Source organism: Aulonocara stuartgranti (assembly GCF_965226115.1).
Source record: "Aulonocara stuartgranti genome assembly, chromosome: 13".
Taxonomy (NCBI): Eukaryota; Metazoa; Chordata; class Actinopteri; order Cichliformes; family Cichlidae; genus Aulonocara; species Aulonocara stuartgranti.
In genome coordinates this window covers 24,108,297-24,128,740 of record NC_138949.1, presented here as the reverse complement: position 1 = coordinate 24,128,740, position 20,444 = coordinate 24,108,297, and the positions used below count along the sequence as shown (strand labels likewise).

Below are 20,444 nucleotides of genomic sequence, written 5' to 3'. Positions count from 1 at the left end.
GCTGCAATGCTAAACAAATCCAAGCTATTATTATCAAAATAGAGCGTGTCTGACTAGTTCAATGTGTCTGTTTGTGTCACCAGGAGACAGGCCTCGTAAGCTGTATGCAGAGAGAGCTCTCAATCTGCCGCTAGGAGCAGAGCTCATTACCGGCAACATGTGGTACTGTTGTTATATCTTCATTCCACCCTCCACCCGTCCCCCTCTTCATCTGCCTGCAACAAGTTGTCTGTTATAAATAATTTTTATTTTTTTGTTGTTTTTTCCCTTCTTTCTCTACCTGCATGCTGTCTGTAACTGCTCCCATGAGCTTTTCTAAACATCATCTTATGTCAGTGCCCGTTTCCATCCTCTGCTAAACCGTAATCTCTGCCTGTATAATCAAGTATATTCCACATACTCACATCAACTTCCACTGTGTGTGTCTTCAGTGACCTGCTGTCGACTTCCTCCAACTCAGAGTGTCAGGACGGCCTTGCGGGCGGTCACAGTGACTGCCCTTTCCAGCGACGCATCATCCCTGCACACAGGCTTCGGCCACGAAGAACGCACCCCGAGATCTTCCAGGTGTCTGTCTCCTATATATATATATATATATATATATATGCTTTGCAACCCAGTAACATCAAATTTATAATAAATCTGATATGAAAATAATCTCAAGAAATGTTGTAAAGGGAGTCAACAAGAAGCCTGAGAATAAACAAGGTTACAAAAGGGGTTTGTAAATGTTTTATAAGGAACCCAAATGATGTGAGATTGACAACACATCTGCTTCCTTCTTTAAAAAAAACTCCTGAGGTACTTTAACCAGGTGATGAAATGAATCCATTGATAAATTTATCAGGTTTTTTTTGTATCCAAGTACTTAATTTACAGTAACTCTTAATATAACACACCATATCTGTCTGCCTGTTTCTCTATAAACTCCTCCTATACCATAGCAGTCGAGCAGCCACAGTTAGCGCACAGTCACAACTTAAATCCTTCATATTTATGTTAACTATTGGGATGTCATCACGTTGCTTAGCAACCACCTACCAGCAGGCTAAAATGACCCATTTGTAACATTTATGCACATATAAAAGCATAATTGTAATTACATGACAATAGCATCTAATTTAGCAGATATTGAATTGAATATGCAACCAGTTTTGATGTCTCCAAATTCAGATTTTTATTACCACATTAGACATTTTAACTTATGAAGTCAAGTGTCGTGTATTTACGGACTACATCAAAAGTTTAATGTTGGATGAGTAGCTTTTTTCCAGCATGTAATTGTATGCCTTCTTGTCACGTACGTTATTTACATGCATAGATAACCCATAATAGATGTAAATGTGCAACCATTATGAAAGTTATGAAGTCCCCTGTTACTCCACGGGTGTATATACAATTGAACAAACACACCAGTTTTTCATTACACTTCATGCGTACACTCATTTTTAGAAAATGGATGGTTGACGTGATCCCTTAATCATACATACATCTAAATTAAGTTTGTTGTACATAAACATAAACAGTCCCATATTTATATGCTATTTGTCTCTACTGTTGTTACACTTTTCTCAGTGTGGTTACTAGTAATAGCAATTCATCCATTTTCTTAACTGTTTATTCAGGTAGGATTGCTGGTGCCATCCTCAACTTAAGAGGAGCCTGTCAGCTGTAATAGAGTGAGCAGCGGTTACACCCTGGACAGGTTGCTAGGCAGCATATATTTTAAAATATATATATTCTATATGCACATTAGAATGGCCCACTTAACTTAGCTAAATCCAATTAATGTCTTGTCTCTGTCAGGCTGTTGTAGTAGCAAGAAGGTCAATCCTGAATCAGTCTTTATTGCATCTGGACCCAGACGAGCAAGAGTGACATAAGCTGTCTGGATCAGTTATTGAAGCTGAAACATCAAATTACGATTTGCGAATGAATCGGTACTGCACCTCATTTTCAGAGATCTGGTTATAAAAAGACTGCATTTTGAATTATGCGGGATCATGTAGGTTTCAAACAGCAGACTGTTTTTGTTTTCTGTATTATTGCACTGAAATTTCAGTCGGTGTAAGCTGCTTATGTCCGTGTGCATGTGTGTGTGTATGTGTCAGGAAGAGGATTCTTTGGATGACTCATCAGAGACGTCCACTCAGGAGAAGCCGGCCAGGAAAATTTATTACAAACTCAAACTGTTTCCTGGGAAGTGGATCAACATTTTATATGACCGACTCACACTGCTCGCCCTTTTGGACAGGTAACACACAAAACCTGCTGTAAGATCTTCCAGCTGTTCACACTTTGAAAATAAAATCTAGTTTACATACAAAATTTTAGAGATGAGTTTTTGTATGTCACGTTAGTATTTATATCTCCTGTATCCTTCACTGTGTGGTGAAGAACATTGTTCAGCATCAGGTCTCTCTTTGAGTCACTTCTTTTCTTTGCACTCTTCCTTCCTAATAAGGTATTAGAGGCTCTGCTGTGACCTGTCTCTGCCTTTTGCATGTGCTGCTTTTTTTTATAATAGAAACCAGGATGTTCTGGAGAATCTAGTTGCAGTCTTCATGGCCTTCCTGGTTTCCTTTCTGGGTTTTGTGCTTCTCAACCATGGGTGCTTCAAAGACTTCTGGATCTTCCAGTTCTGTCTGGTCATTGCCAGCTGCCACTATTCATTACTGAAGGTAAAAAAGTCTTCAGTCCAGGATAAAGATGCTGTATATCAAACTGAGGACAAAATCCAACATGATGTAATTGCCACATTAATAGGTACAGCTTGTGCTGCGTTTAAGGAATAAAGTGTGAGGTCAAAATATTAGCCATGGGCACTAAATATAGACAAAAAGTAAAACTGACCTCAGACTTGCCAGTTCCTGTTTACTCCCACTCACTTCCTCTCTGCTGAAATGCAGCAAAGCCTGCACACTAATTTAGTCAGTCACTGCTTTATAGACCCTCCAGCCTCCAGAGAGAATATTTAGTCAAATATAATGAAATATGATATATACAGAAACAAGGAAATGATGACCTACCTCAGACACTAAACTCCCACTATGTTATGCTGCATATTTTCTCATCCATGAATCGCCCTCTCATTATGGTGGAGAGATTTGTATGTCCTGGTGATCCCTGGAGTTATGTGCTATATAGGATCTCCAAAGGCAAACAGGCCCTGAGTGAATGGCCAGATTAACTGTGATTCATAGGATCTCTATAGAAAAAAACAACACTGGGCTATGTTAACTTTCCTGGATTGGGGATACTAGGAACCAGGTCTGCTGGAGGAGCTCAGACTAAAGTTGGTATTATTGCTGCTGTTTTCAAACTGGCTTTTATGGGTTTGTTTTGCAGAGTGTTCAACCAGATGCAGCTTCACCAACCCATGTAAGTTTGTTTCTTTGTTACTGAAAAAAATACTGAAAAGATTGTATAATAATCACTAATAATTTGGAAACACGTGCATCCTTGTTGTGTGTGCGTGTGACTGCTCTTCCTCTTCAGTGTGGCAGTTTTTGATATATGATGTTATGAATTTCAAAACAGTTCCTTTTTTCCATGTGAATAATTTTGCTGAGCTTTGACTGGTGAACATGCAGAGTGGCTACAGAGGATCTGCCTTATTTGACGCTATGGTAGTTGTGTCATATTACTGTGAAAACACAGGAAGGTGTTTAGGTGTAGGTGTTATCTTACTGTGATGGAAATCAGGGTAAACCCCTACAGGTGGCATCCCTCTATGTCTCCAGGGTCACAACCAACTGGTGGCCTACAGCCGAGCGGCCTACTTCTGCATTTTCTGTGCTCTGATCTGGGTGCTGGAGCAGCTGCTGAGGAGGAAGGATCTGCCGGTCTCCAGCCTTTATGGAGTCACCATCGTCTGCTATGATGTTCTGCGCTTCTTACGAGACCTCCTAGTGGGTAGGGATAAATGCAACAGGAGAAAACATGCAGATGCAGTTGCTTGCAGTATGCTAACAGTATTTCTTTCCTTTGATAAATACATAAAAATGTCTTTTGTTTTATGCATTAAACAGGTTTTACCTACTGCTTTCCAATCACCTTCCTGGTGGGCCTTTTCCCTCAGATCAACACCTTTACCATCTACCTGCTGGAGCAGATTGACATGCACTTTTTTGGAGGAACAGGTTTCTAATCTCTTGATTTTAGCATTGCTCGTGTTAGCTAATTCAGATCCTAGTTCCTATTTTCACTATAAACTGTAACTTTTGGTTGTTTATTCATAAACATACATACAAAGACAGAACAGATTTTCAGGGCCATCGAGTAAAAAGTATCTTCTGAGTTAGTTTGTTGCCATTTTAAACCACTGTATGTATTTTTAACCTTTCTAACTTGTGTGTCTCAGCTGCCACCAGTCTCATCTCTGCAGTGTACAGCATCTTGCGTAGTCTGGTTGCTCTGTCTCTGCTTTACGGTTTCTGCTTCGGCGCTCTCAAGGTAGGAAACAGAGGAAGAGCACTTAGAGGATGTAACATTACTTATCTTCTTCTTTCGTACTTTTTTCCTTTCCTGTTGAACTAATGCTGTGTTCACCTAAATGGTTAAAGGAGTAGAGGGAAGCATGTAGTACAGGTACAGGAATTTTTAAAATAATCTTCAGTTAAACAAAGTGTCACGGTCTGCAAGGGAGGGCAGACTGTGTGTGGAAGTGTGAGGACCCAGGTGCAAACACAGTGGAGGAGACAGCACTGAACTTGAAACGAAAAGCGAGCCTTTATTTTTGCTGGATTAAAGGTGGCAAACAAAGCAGAAAGCACAGACGCAGAAATAAACTAGACGCTGACTAGATACACAGACGACGCGACAATGAACGAGGACTTAAATACACACACGAGGTGATCATGAGAAGTGGAGACACATGAGGACACAGCTGACACACATGAACCTGATGACGGGACAGGGGAGGTGAAACTAAATACAATGAACAAAGAACACCAGACTCTTTCAAAATAAAACAGGAAAAAAGATGAGACAGACATGACAATATGAATGGTAAGTGAGACCAAAACACAGAGTGAAAACACAAGGGGAATCTACAAAACAATGAACTATAACAGCAATCTAGGCAAAATAGAAATAACTGGATAAGCTAAGCTAGAACATAAATGAATAACAAAATACAGTGAAACTCAAAACACTGGGTTGCATGACCCAAGACTGTGACACACAGGTGTTGCTAGTCAAGCACATGTCACACACACTCACAACTCACATTGCTGTGTGTGTGTGTTTGTTGGTGTTTATAGGAACCATGGGATGAGCAGCACACCCCAGCCCTGTTCTCTGGTTTTTGTGGCCTTTTAGTGGTGCTTTCCTATCACCTCAGCCGACAAAGCAGTGACCCTTCTGTACTTCTGTAAGTATCACGCGATGTGTGTGTGTGTGTGTGTGTGTGTGTGCGTGGGTGTGTGTTTGCTTGCGAGCAGCCTCTTGTTCTTTATTTAAAAAAAGCTGAAAAAGCTGAAATCATTGACACAAGGAACTGGAAGCAGATGGTTGATAACTCCGATGAAACATGCTGATACTACTTATACTATTTAAAAAACTGTCACTGACTCACTTTATTTGTATTCTTCAGAAGTTTTATTTGAAGCTGTTAAAAAGCTTCATAAATAAATTCTGTTATTATTAGCTGCCTATTATCATCGGTCATTACTAATCTAAACGTGTAAAATACTTATTCTCAGATCTCTAATCAAGTCAAAGATAATGCCTGCGCTTGTGGAGAGTGACGAAGAGGAAGAGGATGATACAAACATCAAAGATCCTCTACCTGAGAAACTGCAGAATTCCATGGTAACAATATTTATCTTCATATTAGTGGAAGATGGTGAGGTTCAGGTTATTATCAGCCCCAGGATTACAGGCCTGTCCCTGTTAGCTCAGGTTAATCTGGGATAATAATTATCAGAAAATCAATCCTCATTATCTCTGTGCATCTCTGAATTTATACAGCGTGAGCAGGCATAAACTGCATAAAGGTGAGATGATGAATCAGTGTTTGCTGGCAATCACTATGTGTGATTAAAGGGAATTATGCATCAGAGAACGCAAACCTCCCGTCGCCTTTTACAGCATTAATGGAGATTCTAAAGCTTAACTCTTCCCGTGCTCCTGTGCCTTTGATCTCCAAAAACTGGCGGCTCAGCGCAGATAGTCAGGAATAATCGCACACCTAAATGAGCTGGATATGCGTTTTCATGTGGATTATGAATGACTGCAGCTGTCCCTCACTTTTGTGCTCTGCAGAAAGAAATTCTGCTGTCGGACATCATTGTGTGCTCCGTTGCCTACATCCTAACCTTCGCCATCACCGCGAGTACCGTGTTTCTGTCTCTCAAGGTGGCTCAACTTGTTTTCTGCTTTTTACACTGCCTTCTACATTTGATCTTTACTTCTGGCACAATAATTTCATCTTATGTCTCTTTTATTATATACCCATGTGTGCAGCCCTTTGTGACCATAGTGCTGTATGCTCTGGCGGGGACTGTGGGGTTTGTAACCCACTACCTGATCCCCCAGCTCAGGAAGCATCACCCTTGGTTGTGGATCTCCCACCCAGTCCTCAAGACCAAGGAGTACTACCAGTTTGAACCCAGAGGTCAGTATCCCTACTGCATGTAGTTAATAATGAAGTATGTGCGTGCAAATAGCAAAACCATACAGTTAGCGTAACAGCAATCAGTCACTCGGTTATAAAAGTGCACAATCACTGTGTGCAGCATGGTCCCGCTACCTAATTAATGCAAGTACATGGGATAAATATACCGCTAAAATAATATCACAACCACATTAAAAAACATTAGCTAAGTGGAAATCTGATGGGCCCAAGAGTAAAGGCTTGTAATGAATTAAATAAAGGCAGGTTTTCAGTCTCTTCAAAAAGAATCATGTAATGGGAAGCCACTCTGGAGATAAGAGCACTTTAGGGAAGTATATCAGCATTGGGAGAGTGAAGAGGGCCTGCTGGTCTATACACAATTAGCTCAGATAAGTAAGGTGGTGCAAGTCCAGGCATGGCTTGAGCAGGCCAAAAGGAAAGGAAAAAAAAGAAACTTTGTTTAAAAATCAAAAGCAGATGACACTTTTTAGAATATTTTTGAGATGGGTGTAAAAAACTGCCATATCAAACATGGAGCTACTCGCTGTGATGACCTCTGCTGAATAAGAAAGAAGACAAAGGTAGCTTTTTGGTATTGTTTCGTGTTTTTTATTCTTTATTTTCAGTCAGTAGTTTGTGTTTACAAGAGAAATAACAGATCCAGTACTATGTCATATCGTTTGCTATACATGGGTTTTAAATGATGGCTCCTTGAGGCAACTGTTGTTATGATTTGGCACTATATGAATTAATTGAATTGAATTTATGGAGGGAATAAATGAAATGGTCTGCACTGCTACACCCTGCCTGCTTATACACAGTCACGCTGATTTTTCACGATGGTGGTGAAACCTAAAGTATGGCTGTGTCTGTTGGTTAGCCCACAGTGAAACATCTACATAACTGCTGTATTGCTTTGCCGTTATGTTTTTGTGAAATGAGCCGGGGTGGATGGATTTTGCTGTAGCGCCACCAGCGGGTCAGACTCTAAACTTAAAATGTGTCCCCGCTAACTGTGCTCTGGAATCTTGTGATTTCTGCTCCGTTCATGGGTTTTTCAATTTTGTCATGTGTTGCAGAGGACGCGGTGCTTATGTGGTTTGAGCGCCTGTACGTGGGACTGCTGTGCTTTGAGAAATACGTGGTGTACCCCGCCATTGTGCTGAGCGCGCTCACTAATGATGGCTTTGCTCTCAGTCACCGCAAGAAGCTGGGAATCCAGTAAGTGGACCACAGAAAACATACAGCATCACATTTAAGATTCCACATTCTGGATTTTAATTATCATTATTTTCTAGTGTAACCTATGTTTTTGTAGCTACAGTTTACAGAGGTCACACGCAGGCATTCACCAAGTTGCTGTTTAGAAAAGAGCACAGCTTTTAGGAGTCACTGAATGCATGTGTATTATTGTGACCGGTTCAAAACATGGCTTTGCAGAACAGGCAGACAGTCGGCTGCAGATTTTTCAAATATAATAATAATAATATAATAATATAATATAATAATAATTTTCCTTTTGCTTATTAAAAGTCCAGTGGAATTTGAAAAATGGCAACAAATAATATTTGTTTGACAATTCCACCTAATTAAAATTGCAGATAGGAGACCAAGTAGCAGCCATAAAACAATGAATGACTGACACTGATGTTATTGAAGCTAATCTAATAATTCTCAATTGTGACTCTACAAAATGTGATGATACTCGCAGTAGTAGTAGTTGGTTTATTCAGTGGATGTGCCGAATCTGTTTTTATTACAATTATAGACCGGATCCAGAAGTATGCACTGGGAAGGTTAAGATTTCATCTTAACCAGGTAACTTCAGGGTTAACCCTGGGTTTGCTGGACTACAAAGGTGGTGGTTCACTTCTTACTGACCATGGTATATTGCCATGGTAACTTATGCTCCGAACCTAACCTCCTACTGACCAATTAATTCTCTGAAAAATCACATCAACTTTCGTGGGAGACCCCTTGGGATAGTAGGCGGGTCTAAAGTTTTAGTGTCTGATGCCTTTATGTTTCCGTGATGAGCTGCAATTATAAATCTAGATTCTTAGATGGAACTTGATTTTTTTCCCCTGTTGGCTGCAAACAGTTTTATAGGAATTTTATTGCTGTATGAGAATTAATTTACAGTCCAAATTGAAAGGACAAGGTCAAAACAACATCTTAACGATATAGCTGTAACAGTGAAAACTCTGTTAACTTACACATTCACCATTTTGGCTTGTGAACAGAATGGAAGCTTCTAGCTTAACTTCACCTAATTCCAAGGTGCATAGAGAAAAACAAATGCCTAAAGAAGTCACGTCTCCAGCGTCACTTGTATAAAGAACAGCATTTTGGCCTGTGCCCTTCATCCGGGTCAACATGCTGAAATGCATTGATCAGGTTTCCTCCATTCTGTTTTCAAGCATCACATTTTTCTGAGACACACTCATCATGGAACAACAGCATCACACCAACACCACCCAGTCCCTGACTACAAGCACTGATGATGGAGCTTCTGCTTTCTGTGGTTTTAAGAGTTACTAAGGACCACGGCACTCTTTGAACATGATGTCCACTATGAGACCTACAGAAGTTATTTATCTTCACACTTCATCACAGCCTTAAATAGTGTTCGTAAACGATAGCCATCGCCACACAATATCTCACTGAAGGTAAAAGCAAACATTTTTAAGAAGATGCTCTTGCATCTTGACACTTGACGAAGGAGTATACAAAGGGTTAACCCTATCCTTGGAGCAAAGATGGCCAAGGTTCAGCATTTACTTTATTTATACGGTAGATCTTTGATTGATCAGATTCTGCCAACATCAATCCTTTTATGTGACGTCCTGGGTTAACTGGTAAAATTTGCAGTCAGCTTGGTGCGACTGCTTATCCACTTAGATAATGAAAAGATAGTACAGAGCCCATTAAGGAGGGGGATTTAATCGTTTTTTTGTGCCCTTGTTTGTGCTTTCTTCAGCTGTGATGTTCTCCTGACGACAGTCGCTGGACTGAAACTCCTGCGCTCATCCTTCTGCAACCCCAGCTTCCAGTTTCTCACTCTGCTCTTTACACTCATTTTCTTTCACTTCGATTGTCCACGTGCCTCTGAGAGCTTCCTGCTGGACTTCTTCATCATGTCCATTGTGTTCCACAAGGTAAAAGAGCCACCGATGATTTCTGGAGGACCACATGAGAGAATGCAGGAGGTTATCTTACACGTATACAATACTTAGTGGGTATAGAAATAAGCACACATTTGTGATAAGCAGAAACAAGGTCACAAAGAAACTGTTATACACAACAGCTGAGACTTGAATGCTAACTGCTAATTTACTCATCAATTTTGCAAAGGGTAGTTACTCATAACAGAGAGTGCTAGTCATGCTCTGGTAAAGTCTGAGAAAATACAATAATCAAAATTAAATCTGCTGACAAACCTTTTGAAAGTGATTCTCAAAAATATAATAAAAATAGTAACTTCAAGCTGATTGAGAGCAACAAAAACATGTTTTTATTTGCGATTGAAAGGTGTGTTTTTGTGTGTTTTTATGTGCAGCCATTGACAGAAACCAAAGAAAGTGTGACTGAAATATGAAACCTTCAACAGACTTCCCTTTTGTGTTCTGTTAATATGTGCCTGTCGTGAACCTTGCAGAATAATTAGAGCGTATATGAAGCTAGGCAGTTAAATAAGGCTGTCGCTACTGTGCGGCTCTCAGAGGACTGACTGTGTGCTTCCCTTTCTGTCCAGATGCGCGAGCTGCTGCTAAAACTCCATTTCATCCTGGTTTACATCGCTCCCTGGCAGATCGCCTGGGGCAGCGCTTTTCATGCCTTTGCTCAGCCATTTGCTGTGCCTCGTATCCTTTCTCTAAGACCTGCAAGTGTGTGAAAGTGTATCAGTGCCTGTTTTTTCTTTCCTTGACTGGCGTGTGTGTGCGTCTAGACTCAGCCATGCTGCTGCTCCAGACTCTGCTCACCACAGTTTTCTACACTCCACTCGCCCCCTTCCTGGGCAGTGCCATCTTCATTTCCTCTTATCCGAGGCCCATTAAGTTCTGGGAGAGAAACTACAAGTAAGGGCCTGATGAGGAAATTAAGTGAATGTGCCGTCAGTCTCTCAAATGGTCCAGATTAAGGAATTCTTGAAAATTAAAGAACAGGTCATTATTAGTGTAGCTCATGAAAATAAATAATATGTTTAGCTTTTACTAAAATAGCCTTTTTTCCCTCTGTGCTGCAGAGCTGTCGTTTCTAATTAAAACAAACTAATGAGGTAGACTTGTATTCTGTTGCATAGTCCTTTTTTTACACGTTTGAATTGCACAGTCCAGCTGCAAATGTGGCTAAAAATAGTCCTCATCAGTTAGAGTCATTTTAATTAAAAACTACAATACCCAGCTGTGTTAAAAAATGATTTGCAGTTGTGAAAAAACAATTTTTCACATGTCTATGCAATTTTTTTGAAAAGCTTATTGTACCTCAGGGTTCAGTAGCTTATAGTACCACCTTTAGCAGCAATAACTTGAGGTATTTTCTGTATGACTTTGTCAGTCTTTCACGTTGCTGTGGAGGAATTTTGGCCCACTCTGTTAAAGTGCCCCCACAGCATTTCACTTTGGAACGCTACAGCACATGGCCTCACATTTGACTCCACAATACTTTGATATATAGAGGAGCACATGATCAACTCAGTGACTACAAGGTGTCCAGGCCCTATAGCTCATGTAGAAGTTGTCTTTGATTAGGCTTTTACGTGGTTAAATGGGCTTACGTGGTAGGATAAATACTGAGTCGTGACTTCCTTCTCCAGTTTGTAATTTGCACATCTGTTTTTTTATTTACTGAAGAAGCAATCAATCTTTGTCTTTTGAACTGAGCTCCCCTTCTGTCTCACACTTAGCTGCTTACACAATAAAGTGTCTTTGTTCCCTCTTACTTATTGATGTGAGAGACTGCACGCATTCAGCACCCTGAGAGCACGCCAGAAATACTCCCAGAGCTTTCATGTGCAAGCTTACCCCACGACTATATTTAGGTGACACTGTCAGTGTTAGACCTGAAACCTTGAAATCACTGACAGCATCACCTCAGCTGGAGTCAGTTGAAATAGGAGGTGTTTGCTCAAGTTGTCACAGTGAAGCTCAGATGAGCAGCAATGCAACATGACACAGAAAGTATAGCAGAACAGTCACAGCAGAGCAGGAATAAAGTGAAATAAAAGCATACAGTAGTTTTATAGTGAGACACTTCATACGGGATTGCATGATATATTTTATCAGCTTTTAACCTGATGTATAAGCACATACAGGAAAAACATTTGGTCAGTGTTGCACAGATATGCTTCTTTGTGTGTTCCTTGCAGCACAAAACGTATTGATAACTCCAACAGCAGGCTGGTGTCCCAGGTGGACAAGGAGACAGGTGAGCTTTAACTGGACTATCAAATCAGTTTAATTTATTTCATTCCCCCAACACAAAGAGCATCTTGTATTTTAGTATCAGATAAGGCAGCAAGCACATTTGATCTGTTTTTCTGGCTCTTCTTTTGCAGGTTGCGACGATAACAACCTAAACTCCATCTTTTATGAGTACCTGACTCGATCACTGCAGCATTCGCTTTGTGGTGACCTCATGCTGGGCCGATGGGGCAACTATAGCGCTGGGGACTGTTTCATCCTGGCTTCTGACTACCTCAACGCCCTGGTCCACCTCATAGAGATTGGCAATGGTTTGGTCACCTTCCAGCTGAGGGGTTTAGAGTTCAGAGGTAAAGTACAGCCATCCCATCGCGTCCATGGCAAAGGTATCTTATTGCTTTACTTATGACTCCATGTCTCTATCCCAGGGACGTACTGTCAGCAGCGCGAGGTGGAGGCCATCACAGAGGGCGTGGAGGAAGATGACGCATGCTGCTGCTGTGAGCCGGGCCACTTGCCTCACATGCTGTCATGCAACGCTGCTTTCAACCTGCGCTGGCTGGCTTGGGAAGTGATGGCCACCAAGTACCTGCTGGAGGGTTACAGCATCAGTGAGAACAATGCTGCCACCATGCTGCAAGTGTACGATCTTCGAAAGCTGCTCATCACCTACTACCTGAAGGTACATTTACACTCCAACCTGAAGCTTCCAGATTCACAGAGTATGTGCGTTTACAGGGCATCAAAACATTTCAAACTATATTGCTAAAAAAGTGTTTGCTCGCTTGCATTCACACGCACACGAACTTGAATGACATCCTGTTCTTAATCCAAAGGGTTTAATATGGTGTTGGCCCGCTCTTTGCAGCTGAAACAGCTTCAACTCTTCTGAGAAGGCTTTCCACAAGATTTCGGAGTGTGTTTATGGGAATTTTTGAACATTCTTCAAATTCAAATTCAAATTCAAATTTTATTTGTCACGTACACAGTCATACACAGTACGATATGTAGTGAAATGCTTGGACAACTGCTCGTGACCTAAAGAAAACAAAAAAAGGAAAAGGCTATGAATAAGGTAGGAAATAAATATGAAAAATTAAAAAGGGTAAATTTAACTAGGAAGGAATAGAATATAAATTAAGGTTAAAAATGAAATAACTGTACAACACAAATTAGAATGAAGGGTAAATTTAACTGGGAAGAATAAGATAAAGATAAATATATAAATTAAAGTTGAAAATAAAATAACTGTACAACAAAATACACAATACACAATATAGAACTATATAAGAATGTATGAAGAAATCTAAATATAAATAAATATATACACAATAACAGCAGCTGTACAAGTATTAACCGGAAATGAAGAATATAGTGACCAGTGTTGTGCAAAACCAAAGTCCAGAAAGTCCAGTGTGTGTGTAAGAACCATATGTGTGGGTCAGTACTGTGTGGTGGTGTGATTGAGAGACCGTATCGCCTGCGGGAAGAAGCTCCTCCTCAGTCTCTCTGTGTTGGTCTTCAGGGAGCGGAATCGCTTTCCTGACCTCAACAGAGAGAACAGTCTGTTGTTGGGATGGCTGAGGTCCTTCACGATCTTCCTGGCCTTGGTCCAGCACCGCCTGCTGTAGATTGAGTGCAGGTCAGGGAGCTCGGAGCGGATGGTGCGCTCAGCTGACCGCACAACCCTCTGTAGAGCTCGTCTGTCCTGCATGGTGCTGTTCCCGAACCAGGTTAAGATGTTTCCCGCCAGGATGCTCTCTATGGTGCACGAGTAAAAGTTCCTGAGCACCTTGGAGGGCAGTTGGAAGTCTCTCAAGTGTCTGAGGTGGTAGAGACGCTGTTGGGCCTTTTTCACCACGGTGTTGATGTGACAGGACCATGACAGGTCCTGCGTGATGTGAACTCCGAGGTATTTGAAGCTGTCCACTCTCTCCACTGGGCACTCGTTGATGACGGGGGTCTGGTAGTTCCTCTCCTGCTTAGTGCTGAAGTCCACTATCAGCTCCTTTGTCTTACTGACGTTTAGAAGGAGGTTGTTCCTCTGGCACCAGTTCTCCAGATTCCTAATCTCCTTCAGGTAGGCCATCTCGTTGTTATCAGAGATCAGGCCCACAAATATGCTTCTTCCAGAAGCATATTTGTGGGCCTGATCTAACCTCACAAATATGCTTCTGGAAGAAGCATATTTGTGAGGTTAGACACTGATGATGGACAAAAAGGCTCTGCTCGCTGACAGCAACATGTGACTGACCCCAGAGAAACCACTGTTCTTACGTGGGAATTTGCTTTCCACTTAAGATCAGATTTTGTCATGTCAAATAAATTCAAATTAATCTCTGCTATTAAAGGGAACCCTGCACGGTTTAATAATGCATTCACCCCTGATGCATTCAGTCAGCCTCACTTCAGAGGCAGGCTGAAAATTGAACATTCAGCTCGTCTCAAAAGGCTCTTAAAGAGTTGCCTGCACAAAGGTTAAGCAGTTTAAATGACAAATTAATTAGCATCTTATGCATTAATCACCATTACAAATAGCAGCATGGCAATAAAGGACTCTAGACATCCTAAGCAATGCAGTACGTACAAGAGCACGTCTTCCTTTTGAGTGAGTATTAAGTTTTTACTTACTGACCCATTCTTTCTCAATCTCCTTTTCAGAGTATCATCTACTACTTGGTCCACTCTCCCAAACTGTCTACATGGCTCAAGGATGCCACCATTCAGGAGGCGCTGCAGTCCTACACCAAGTGGCACCACATTGAGCGCGACCCTCAGGTCTTTAGCGTGAAGATCGATGAGGACTATGTGCATTGCCTGCAGGGGGTGACGCGTGCCAGCTTCTGCAACGTTTACCTGGAGTGGATCCAGCACTGTGCTGGGAAAATGGAGACGGTACGTCCCTTTAACACTGTTCTATTAAACATCGTCTTGCGAGTTTCAGTTTACACTCTGCTGCAACTTAATGTGGTTATAGTCACGAGCCCAAATGCTTAAAATGCTGAAAGAAGAAGAAAAACTAGAATATATTTCAGATTTGAGAAGCTGGAAACAGTAATGTTTTACGTCTCCTTTAAGGAATTTTGTTTATTGTCATTCTGCTTTTACTTGTTTAGAAATCTGACATGAGTAAGAAAGAAAGCAAGAGTTGCACAGTGAAAATAAACTGCTGCAAATTGCCATATAGCACTCATAATGCTTGAATCTGTACTTACTTTTATCTCTGGCCCATATGCCATTGCCTTCATCCGTGTGTTTGTGCTTATATCCAGCCTGTGGACAGCGATGAAGACTCTCCTCTGGTCACTCTGTCTTATGCTCTCTCCGTCCTGGGGAGGAGATCCCTTGGCACTGCGTCACACAACATGTCCAACAGGTAAGCCTGTCTGACTCAAAAACAGCACACATACACTGCCTGGCCACAAAAATGGTCACCACCTGGATTTAACAAAGCGAACACATAAAAGCCCTCTGTTGCATAATTACTGCATTAATCAATATGTTTCAGCTGGCAGAGAAGACTTCATGCAGCAGTCTGACTCTCCCATCATCAATGAAAGAATTTGACTAAATAAATAAATAAATCCAACTGTGGTCAGAAATAAATGCTGTGACAGTTATAGGCTATCAAAGCTGAAGGCAGTCCAGTGAAATATTAGAGTGCGTGACTGGTTTGGCTGGCCTGCAAATCCCTCTGTGAAGTGAGCTGTGTGGAAATATTATTAAGGTCTTTATACAGCATAGGCTTATGCTCATCACTTTGAGCAAATATTTGGTAGCCCATTAGTCTTTCATAGAACTCGGTGTGAGCAAAGTGTTTATTTGTGCCTCCATTAGCTGAAGTTACACAAGAAAGGCAGAGGTGCCGTCATGTAACAGTAAGACGGTTACAACTGCTTAATGTGCTTCAGTTGTAAACATGTAGAAATGTTTGACTGTGTTTAAAATCTATTCAGGTGTGACTTTTCTATGGGAATATTATGAATTTTTAGTTGGTTTATTTGCTACTATGTGTCATTTCTTTAGCTGAAGGGTGTTTTAGGACACTGGAAAAGCACCGTCAACAGTGATGTTGTGGTAATTGTTAACAAATACTTTAACCTCCTAGGACCTGGTGTCCACATATGTGGACATCACATTTTGGGATGTCTAGACCACAATACTTAATTTTTCTCTACAAGGGCCTGATATCCACTTACGAGGACATTATACTGCCACTGTTCTATCAAAATTTGAAACAAATGTCCTCATATGTGGATCTCATTTTTCTCAAAAACAAAAATTAGGTAAAAAAACAATCTGGTAATTCTTTGCTTTCACATTCATCAGGTCCTAATCAACCCAAATAGCAAAGAAAAATATTAAATGCATGCCATGAAAGAGTTCGGGTCTTAGGAGGTGAAATCATTCATTCCCTCAGCTATTAGATTACTTGCAGGGATCATTTAGATGAGTTTTTTCCGTGACTGTTCATTTTTAGGCATTTGTTCTTCTTTGTCTATTTATTTATTTTTAATACATTTATTTATTCTTTAAGAATCTGTTTTGCTTTGACCTCATTCTTTGCTGATCTCTACCTTGACAATGTGTATATACTATAGATTGTGTGTTTGACCATATATGTAGGTTTTGTGGGTAAGTTGCAAACAAGTTGCCCTTTCGGGACTGATAAAGTTATCTGAATCTGAATCTAAATTTAAAACCCTGTGTGTTGTTAGAGTGTCGACCTCTTCAGTCTGCTTCCTCTCCTTTGTGCACTTTGGCAGTAGATAAACTTGTTCCATTGAAATAAAATGAATGGAAACCAATGAAATTAAATGCTTATGGTAAATTGATCTTAAAACACAGTAAAAATGTTTCTGTTGCATTTGAGATTACATGCACAAATTATTGGAACGTCTGTCTCATGTTGTACATATTACCCGGTGCTAAACAGAAACGCCAGAAGGGGGAGCCAGTGGATAAATCTTTAAACATCCCCGTCATTCAAACATACCTCTGACTCTGCAGTGTTATTATGTCTTGTAATCTAATCTAAAATATGTTATTATAATCCATCCTTTATTTCTCTATCTTTGTGTTTCCTTTATCCCCCCCCCCTCAAATCCCTCCCTTCCTCTTTAAAGTCTTGAATCATTTCTGTACGGTTTCAACACCCTGTTTAAAGGCGACTTCCGCATCGCCACTAAGGATGAGTGGGTTTTCACTGATCTCGACCTCCTCCAGAAGGTGGTGGCTCCTGCAGTCAGAATGAGCCTCAAATTGCATCAGGTAAAGCGAGAGCATGTAGCTTTTCAACCTTTAGTCTCAAACTGTACTGGAAATACACCTTATAGAGAAAACATTTCCTTCAACACTTCATGATGACCTTCCTGCTTTTGCAGGATCACTTTACCTGTCTGGAAGAGACCGAGGAGGCGTCTATCCTGTACGAAGCCATCACAAACTACCGCAGCAACCTCGTAATCTGCCACGAGAGCGATCCCGCTTGGCGTAAGGCTGTGCTGTCAAGCCGTGACACGCTGCTCACTCTGAGACACATGATTGATGATGGCACGGACGAGTACAAGATCATCATGCTGTACAAACGCCACCTCAGCTTCAAGGTCATCAAGGTAAAATACGTTTAATTTTCTGGCTGAATGACTAAACAGCTAAATGCTGTGTGCACAGTGTGACAGCATCCTGCCTACCTATGAGGAGAAGGTTGGTCTCAAAGGTTTGACAATAAACAAACCAACACTATCACTTTTCCAAATCTATGATAGAACATAATCGTGGCTTTTTTTGCTTTTTAATCTTAGTGTAAATAAATCACGCAAATTTGAATTTCTTCTGTTCAAACTCCTTTTGATTCTGGAGTTGCTGCTTTCCCTTCAGGATGTCAAACAGACTTTTGAAAATGCGCACATCTGGATAACATACACTCATCATCTCATGGTATTTCTGGGCTTTTAATGATTTCTTTGAGCTGTTTTTTTCCAGGGTGGAATGATTGTACAGCATACTTCTTTAATGACTTAAAAAAAAACAAGATTTGGAAGTATGAATTTATTTTGGATTTTCTCTAATCCACACAGGGTCAAAAGTATATATAAAGGCTCAAATATATGCAAACACTCAGTTAAATATTTTAATCAGTGGCGTTAAAAGTTCTTCAGCGTCGTTTAACTCGACTAGGCCAAAGCTTATTAACTTCACGTTGGTGATCATGGTTGACTACATATCTTAGTTTCTCTTTGCCAGCATAAAAAGGATTTGTTCAACAACACTCACTGGATTGACCAATACTCAGAAAAAATGGGAAGTCCAAGGAACTCAGTGAAGAAGGAGAATTGTAGATTTACACAAGTTGGGAAGGTCTCCAGATTCCAAGACTGTACAAGTACAGGTATCACTATTTTACCAAGATCTTGAAGAAGACCCAATCTGTCACCCTCAGATGAGAGAAAACGTGAATTTCAGGCAAATCCTAAGAACCACCGAGGCTCAAACTTGTCACTAAACTGCATGTAAATTGAGGGCACCGACCAACTCCTGCTCCAAAATCAGCACCTTCATGATTAACTGAAATTTACAGCTGTCCACATGGACAAGCCAAATATGTTCTGACAAAATGTTTTATGGTTAGAGAGAAATTCTGCTATTTGGCCACAACGACAAGGGATACGTTTGGAGGAGTAAAGGGGAAGCTTTCAAACCCAAGAACACTGTACCAGCTGCCAAGCATGGTGGTGGTAGCATCACGGTCTAGGGCTGTTTTGTTGCAATTTTTATATCATCTCATGTCAACAGCTGGATGACTGAAACTTGGACACAATTTGTTGTCCCAACAGGACAAATATCCCAAATGCAAATCAAAACTCATTTTGGAACTGATAAAACAAGCTAACATTAATCTTCCCACAGCCCTGCCCTCAACCGTATTAAAAAATTGTGGACTACACTTCAAAGAAGGTCCTGTGCCAAGAAACTAACCAATGTAAATGAAGTCTACAAATTCTGCCAAGAAGAGTGGTCACATATCCAGAATTATTCCAGAGGCTGGTTGACATGGAGTTAGAAATCAGTATAATAGGTCAATTTGAAAGTTTACACCACTTAAAATAAGATGATGATTACAAAGGAACAGTTCATTCCCATGACCCTAAGGCCCAAGGCTGCCCAAATGTTACAAAATCCTCACACAAGCACCTTAAAACATGCTAATTATAAGGCCACAGCATTGTCATATTCACACATTGCTTTTTGTATAAAACAAACAAGATGTTCTCTGGATCTTCTCTCGTGTTTGGACTTTGTACTCCTGTATGATTGTTTCTATTTTTTCCGTACCTCTTCAGATCAATAAGGAGTGTGTGCGAGGCCTCTGGGCAGGACAGCAGCAGGAGTTGATATTTTTAAGGAACCGAAACCCGGAGCGAGGCAGCATCCAAAACTCAAAGCAAGCACTGAGGAACATGGTCAACTCTTCTTGTGACCAGCCACTCGGCTACCCCATGTGCGTGCCAAATTATTACACAGAAAAATCTTAATTTGCTTCAATAGAAGTATTTAGCCCACTCACATAGACGTTTTCTCTGTTTAACTTTCTTTCTTTTTGTGTTTTTTAGGTACGTGTCACCTCTGACAACTTCATACGCAGGAACACACGGTACACTACGCGGCATTGGAGGAGGGGCTTTAAGCCTGGATGCCATTCGTTCCTGGCTCTGCTCTAAATGGCTGCGGTCAGTACATTTTGTCCCACTTAAGTAGAAAGTGCAGTTTGTTATTCTTTTTTCATCCTTGCCTTCCAGGCTCAGCCTTTTCCAAATCTCTTCCTGTGACTGTGCTTCAAAATTAGTTGTTTTTTTTCACATGCTAAAGATAAACAGAAAACAGACTTTATTTAGTTCTCTCTGACGGGTAAGAAGATGATGCTGTAAGTTGAAGGTCATGGGTTCAGTCTGGTTGAACATGAGCCTCTGAGGAGTCTTGAATAACACACTCTTTATTTGGAATATTTGGAGGACAAAAACTTTCATATTTCTTCTAATCATCTAGTTGATTTCATCTCTGAAACTGGGACAAAATCATTTCAGGAGAGAAGATTTGAATCTCTGGACTAGCTAATTATCTGCTGCAAAGACCGCAGAAAGTAAGTTGTAGTAGTTTTCCGGCACACGGTGCATGGTCAGTGTGGCCCATCACATGCCCAGTGGACAGTTGCAGTTTGTGACGGTGCAATTGCTTCATGTGCATCAGTTGCAGATGTTATGGATTTTCCTCTTGATATAGTATGCATTGAAATTCACTGACAAATGCCTCTAAGTGTCAGCAGCTCTTTTTACCATCATTTTGTCTTTTGCTTTAGTTTGACCATTGTTTTGATGCACTGTTTACTTACTCGTTGTTTGAAA

The 20,444-nt window shown here is 40.8% G+C and overlaps 1 protein-coding gene across 1 annotated transcript in view; it reads left to right on the top strand.

Moving 5' to 3' along the window:
- The window catches only part of pcnx2 (pecanex 2), a 37,652-nt gene that overhangs the window by 10,314 nt on the left and 6,894 nt on the right, over positions 1–20,444 (top strand). The window contains exons 11-35 of the mRNA XM_082557907.1: positions 84–162; positions 432–567; positions 2,112–2,254; positions 2,528–2,681; positions 3,349–3,381; positions 3,744–3,915; positions 4,032–4,142; positions 4,364–4,455; positions 5,265–5,374; positions 5,706–5,814; positions 6,268–6,360; positions 6,469–6,619; positions 7,699–7,840; positions 9,600–9,777; positions 10,374–10,482; positions 10,569–10,698; positions 11,988–12,046; positions 12,177–12,392; positions 12,471–12,724; positions 14,704–14,937; positions 15,315–15,418; positions 17,169–17,313; positions 17,427–17,657; positions 19,386–19,543; positions 19,656–19,772. Coding sequence (XP_082414033.1) covers positions 84–162; positions 432–567; positions 2,112–2,254; positions 2,528–2,681; positions 3,349–3,381; positions 3,744–3,915; positions 4,032–4,142; positions 4,364–4,455; positions 5,265–5,374; positions 5,706–5,814; positions 6,268–6,360; positions 6,469–6,619; positions 7,699–7,840; positions 9,600–9,777; positions 10,374–10,482; positions 10,569–10,698; positions 11,988–12,046; positions 12,177–12,392; positions 12,471–12,724; positions 14,704–14,937; positions 15,315–15,418; positions 17,169–17,313; positions 17,427–17,657; positions 19,386–19,543; positions 19,656–19,772 — 3,460 coding nt within the window. The remainder of the gene's footprint in view (positions 1–83; positions 163–431; positions 568–2,111; positions 2,255–2,527; positions 2,682–3,348; positions 3,382–3,743; positions 3,916–4,031; positions 4,143–4,363; positions 4,456–5,264; positions 5,375–5,705; positions 5,815–6,267; positions 6,361–6,468; positions 6,620–7,698; positions 7,841–9,599; positions 9,778–10,373; positions 10,483–10,568; positions 10,699–11,987; positions 12,047–12,176; positions 12,393–12,470; positions 12,725–14,703; positions 14,938–15,314; positions 15,419–17,168; positions 17,314–17,426; positions 17,658–19,385; positions 19,544–19,655; positions 19,773–20,444) is intronic.